The sequence below is a fragment of the Heterodontus francisci genome, chromosome 22, assembly GCF_036365525.1.
Source record: "Heterodontus francisci isolate sHetFra1 chromosome 22, sHetFra1.hap1, whole genome shotgun sequence".
NCBI lineage: Eukaryota > Metazoa > Chordata > Chondrichthyes > Heterodontiformes > Heterodontidae > Heterodontus > Heterodontus francisci.
This window is the reverse complement of record NC_090392.1, coordinates 40504628-40510205: the sequence shown is the minus strand read 5'-3', so window position 1 is coordinate 40510205 and position 5578 is coordinate 40504628. Positions and strand designations below refer to the sequence as shown.

At 44.0% G+C, this 5578-nt stretch overlaps 1 protein-coding gene across 1 annotated transcript; it reads left to right on the top strand.

Moving 5' to 3' along the window:
* Positions 1-3249: 3249 nt before the first annotated feature.
* LOC137381550 (zinc finger protein 165-like) lies at positions 3250-5311 on the top strand. The gene is made up of 2 exons (XM_068054246.1): positions 3250-3288; positions 4904-5311. The coding sequence occupies exons 1-2, from the start codon at positions 3250-3252 to the stop codon at positions 5309-5311; spliced, it is 447 nt and encodes a 148-aa protein (XP_067910347.1).
* Positions 5312-5578: the final 267 nt, after the last annotated feature.

The following is a 5578-nucleotide window of genomic DNA, read 5'->3' as shown; positions in this document are numbered from 1 at the left end:
CTAATGTTGTGTGTTTCAATGAGATCAACTCTCATTCTTCTTAACTCCAGAGAGTATAGGCCCAGTTTACTCAACCTCTCATCATAGGACAACCCTTTCATACCAGGGACAATTTAGTGAACCTTCAAGGCAAGCATATCCTTCCTTAATAAAAGCAAAATGCTGCAGATGCTGGAAATCTGAAATGAAAACAAAAATTACTGTAAAAACTCAGCAGGTCAGGCAGTATTTGTGGACAGAGAAGCAAAGTTCATGTTTCAGGTCTGTGACCTTTCATCAGAACCCTATCCCTCTTTAAATATGCAGACCAAAACTGCACAATGTATTCTAGTGTGGTATCACCAAAACCCTGTACAATTGTAGCAAGACTTCTTTATTCCTGTACTCCAATCCCTTTGCAATAAAGGCTGATATGCCATTTGCCTTCCTAATTGCTTGCTGTACATGGATGTTAACTTTCTGTATTCCATGTACGAGTACACACAAGTCTCTCATAACATCAAAATTTACAAGTTTCATGCCTTTAATAAAATAGTCTGATTTTCTACTCTTAATACCAAAGTGAAAAACTTCACATTTCCTTACATTACACTCCATCTGCCACCTTGATGTCCATTCACCTAACCTATCTATGTCTCTTTGCAGCCTCTCTGTATCCTCCCCACAGCTCACATTCCCACATAGCTCTGTACTGTCAGCAACCTTAGATACATTACTGTCTGTCTCTTCGTCTAAGAAATTAATATATATTGTACATAGATGAGGCCCAGCACTGCCCCTTGCGGAACTCCACTAGTCTCAGCCTGCCAATTTGAAAATGCCCCATTTATCCCTACTCTTTGCTTCCTGTCATCTATCCATGCTAATATATTACCCCCAACTCCATAAGCCCATATCTTGCCTAGTGACCTTTTCTGTGGCACCATATCGAAAGCCTTTTGGAAATCCAGGTATACTATATCTACTGGCTCTCCTTTATCTACCCGACTAGTTACATCCTCAAAAAACTCTAATAAATTTGTCAAACACAATTTTCCTTTCCCAAAACCATGTTTACTTTGTCTGATCATACTATGCTTTAATAGGTGCATTGTTAAGACTTACGAAATAATAGATTCCAACACTTTCACATAGACTGATGTCAGACTAACTGACCTGTAGTTCCATTTTCTCTCTCCCTCCTTTCTTGAACAGTGGTGTTACTTTTTTTTTTATTCATTCATAGAAACATAGAAAATAGGAACAGGAGTAGGCCATTCAGCCCTTCGAGCCTGCTCCACCATTCATTATGATCATGGCTGATCATCCAACTCAGTAGCCTGTTCCAGCTTTCTCCCCATACCCTTTTATCCCTTTCGACCCAATAGGATGTGGGCGTGGAATGGGATCCCATGGGATGTGGGCATCACTGGCTTGGTCAGCATTTATTGCCCATTCCTTATTGCCCTTGAGAAGGTGCTGGTCACCTGCCTTCTTGAACCACTGCAGTCCATGTGAGGTAGGTACACCCACAGTGGTGTTAGGAAGGGAGTTCCAGGATTTTGGCCTAGCGACAGTGAAGGAACAGCGATATAGTTCCAAGTCAGGATGGTGTGTGACTTGGAGGGGAACTTGCAGATGGTGGTGTTCCCATGCATTTGCTGCCCTTGTCCTTCTAGTTGGTAGAGGTCGTGGGTTTGGAAGGTGCTGTTGAAGGAGTCTTGGTGTGTTGCTGCAGTGCATCCTGTAGATGGTACACACTGCTGCCACTGTGCGTCGGTGGTGGAGGGAGTGAATGTTTGTGGATGGGGTGCCAATCAAGCGGGCTGCTTTGTCCTGGATGGTGTTGCGTTTCTTGAGTGTTATTGGAGCTGCAAGTGGAGATTATTCCATCAGACTCCTGACTTGTGCCTTGTAGATGGTGGTCAGACTTTGGGGAGTCAGGAAGTGAGTTACTCTCCACAGGATTCCTAGCCTCTGACCTGCTCTTGTAGCCACAGTATTTACATGGCTACTCCAGTTCAGTTTATGGTCAATGGTAATCCCCAGCATGTTGATAGTGGGGGATTCAGCAATCGTAATACCATTGAATGTCATGGGGAGATGGTTAGATTCTCTCTTGTTGGAGATGGTCATTGCTTGGCACTTGTGAGGTGCGAATGTTACTTGCCACTTATCAGCCCAAGCCTGGATATTGTTCATGTCTTGCTGCATTTCTACAAGGACTGCTTCAGTATCTGAGGAGTCGCGAATGGTGCTGAACATTGTGCAATCATCAGCGAACATCCCCACTTCTGACCTTATGGTTGAAGGAAGGTCATTGATGAAGCAGCTGAAGATGGTTGGGCCTAGGACACTACTCTGAGGACCTCTTGCAGTGATGTCCTGGAGCTGAGATAATTGACCTCCAACAACCATAACCATCTTCCTTTGTGCTAGGTATGACTCCAACCAGTGGAGAGTTTTCCCCCTGATTCCCATTGACTCCAGTTTTGCTAGGGCTCCTTGATGACCTACTTGGTCAAATGCTGCCTTGATATCAAGGGCAGTCACTGTCAGCTCACTTCATTTGCCAACTTCCAATCTGCTGGGACCATTCCAGAATCCAGGGAATTTTGGAAAAATCACAACCGGCACATCCACTATCTCAGCAGCTCCCTCTTTTAGAACCCTCGGATGTAGCCATCAGGTCTTGGGGATTTGTCAGATTTTAGTCCCTCAAGCTTCTCTGCTGACATTAATTGCCTTAATCTCCTCACTCTTTTAGCCCGCAGATTATCCTCTATTTCTGGTATGTAATTTGTGTCTTCTACTGTGAAGACAGACACAAAATATTTGTTCAATGTCTCTGCCATTTCTTCATTCCCCATGATAACTTCTCTTGTTCTGCTTCTAAGGGATTAACATTTGCTTCAGCTACTCTCTTCCTTTTTATATACTTTTAAAGGCTTACAATATGTTTAAATATTCCCAGCTAGTTTTCTCTCATTCTATTTTTTCCATTTTTATCAACTTTTTGATGGCCCTTTGCTGGTTTCTAAAACACCCCGAATCCTCCAACTTACTACTATTCTTGGTAAGGTTATAAGCCACAGATCAGTATTAGCACCACTGGTTTTCTTCATCAGTATTAATGATGTAGACTTGGATGTGCAGGGTACAGTTGTAAAATTTGCATATGACACAAAACTTGGAATTATTGTAAACTGTCAGAAGGATAGTGATAATCTTCAAGAGGACAGAGGCAGGCTGGTGGAATGAATGGATAAGATGGAACACTACCAGAAGGACGTGGAGGCTTTGGAGAGGGTACAGAAGAGGTTTACCAGGATGTTGCCTGGTCTGGAGGGCATTAGCTATGAGGAGAGGTTGGAAAAACTCGGACCGTTTTCACTGGAACGACGGAGGTGGAGGGGCGACATGATAGAGGTTTACAACGTTATGAGCGGCATGGACAGAGTGGATAGTCAGAAGCTTTTTCCCAGGGTGGAAGAGTCAGTTACTAGGGGACATAGGTTTAAGGTGAGAGGGGCAAAGTTTAGAGGGGATGTGCGAGGCAAGTTCTTTACACAAAGGGTGTTGAGTGCCTGGAACTTGCTGCCGGGGGAGGTGGTGGAAGCAGGTACAATAGAGACGTTTAAGAGGCATCTTGACAAATACATGAATAGGATGGGAATAGAAGGATACGGTCCCCAGAGATGCAGAAGGTTTTAGTTAAGGCAGGCATCAAGATCGGCGCAGGCTTGGCGGGCCGAATGGCCTGTTCCTGTGCTGTGCTGTTCTTTGTTCTTTGTTAATGCAGAGATATGTGTTGATTCTTTTTTATAGAAAGAACGAGGAGAGGCAATAAAAAATAAAGGGTACAATCCTAAAAGGGGAGGAGGAGCGGAGGAACAAATTATTGTAGGTGAAGAAAGTGGTTAACAAAGCATAAAGGAGCCTGGGTTTTATAAATAGGGGCACAGAACACAAAAGAAGGAAGTTATGATAAACCTGTATGAAACGCTGGTTTGGCCTCAACTGGAGTGTTTTGTCCAATTCCAGGGAATCATAGTTTAGAAAGGATGTGAAGGCTTCAGAGAGGGTGTAGAAAAGATTTATGAGAATGGATTCAGGGATGAGAGACTTCAATTACCTGGATAGATCGGAGAAGCTGGGGCTGCTCTCTTTATAGATGAGAAGATTAAGAGGAGATTTGATAGAATCATGAGGGGTCTGGACAGAGTAACTCAGATAGACACAGCTTGTGTCACAGTTCAGTGAGATCTGATCACTTAGAGTCTGTATAAATATAACTCAGATAGACACAGCTTGTCAGAACAGACCTGGGCAGAAGGAAGATGTGAACTAACCACTGGACTTCCTCCTTTCCACAATCGGGAATATGTGACTCGTTCTGTCCATTCAAAACTACAAATAAAGTCATTAAAGATGATTGTTGTTGTGAGCTGAATTATTTGGTAGAATTAGAGTCAATGAGTGAGACTGATCCACAGCCCAAGAGGAAGAGAGAGAATCTGGAGAGAAGAAAAGAAATTGTGCGAGACTGGGGGTAAAATCTGGAACAATAAGCGGGGGGTGGGGGGGGGGGGTGGTTGGGGGGTGGGAAGTGTGTGGGACAGGAATATATAGATTTAGGGGAATGAAAAGAGGGCGTTAAAAGGAGAGGATTTGCAGACAGGAAACTCAAACCAAAAACCTCAGCAAGATCTTATGGAATCACTTAATTCATGTATGATTAGCCTCTGATTATGGAAGGAGAAACGTTTGTCTGTTCTGTCGGTGGGAAAAGATTTCAAACATCAGTGTGACTGGAAAAGCACCGAGACACACACACCCGAGTGAGAGTGTTCCAGTGCACTGACTGTGGAAAGAGCTTTAACCAGTTGCACAGCCTGAAAAAACATCGCATCATTGACAACAGGGAGAAACCATAGACGTGTTCTGTGTGAGGACGAGGCTTCAACTGATCATCCACCCTGAAGAGATACAAGGACACCCACACCATAGGGAAACCGTGGAAATGTGGGGACTGAGGGAAGGCATTCAATTACCCTCCAAGCTGGAAACTCATCAATGCAGTCACACTGGGGAGAGGACGTTCACTTGCTCCCTGTGTGGGATGGAATTCACTCGGTCATCCAACCTTCTGGGACACCGACGGGTTCACATCAGTGAGAGGCCATTCACCTGCTCCATATATGGGACAGGAGTCACTCTGTCAGGCAACCTTCTGACATGCCAGGTAGTTCAGACTAGGGAAAGGCCATTCACTTGCTCTGAATGGGAGAAGAGGTTCATTGTATTGTCCCATCTTCTAACACACCAGTGAGCTCGTACAGCTGTCACTTAGAACGGCATAGGTTGATCAAGGATAGTCAGCATGGATTTGTTAAGGGAAGGTCTTGTTTGAACAACTTGATCGAATGTTTTGAAGAAGTAACAAGGAAGATAGATGAGGGTAGTGCAGTTGATGTGGCCTACATGGATTTTAGCAAGGCTTTTGACAAGGCCACACATGGCAGACTGGTTACAAAAATAAGATCCAATGAGATCCAAGGAAATGCAGCAAAGATAGTTACAAAATTGGCTCAGTGGC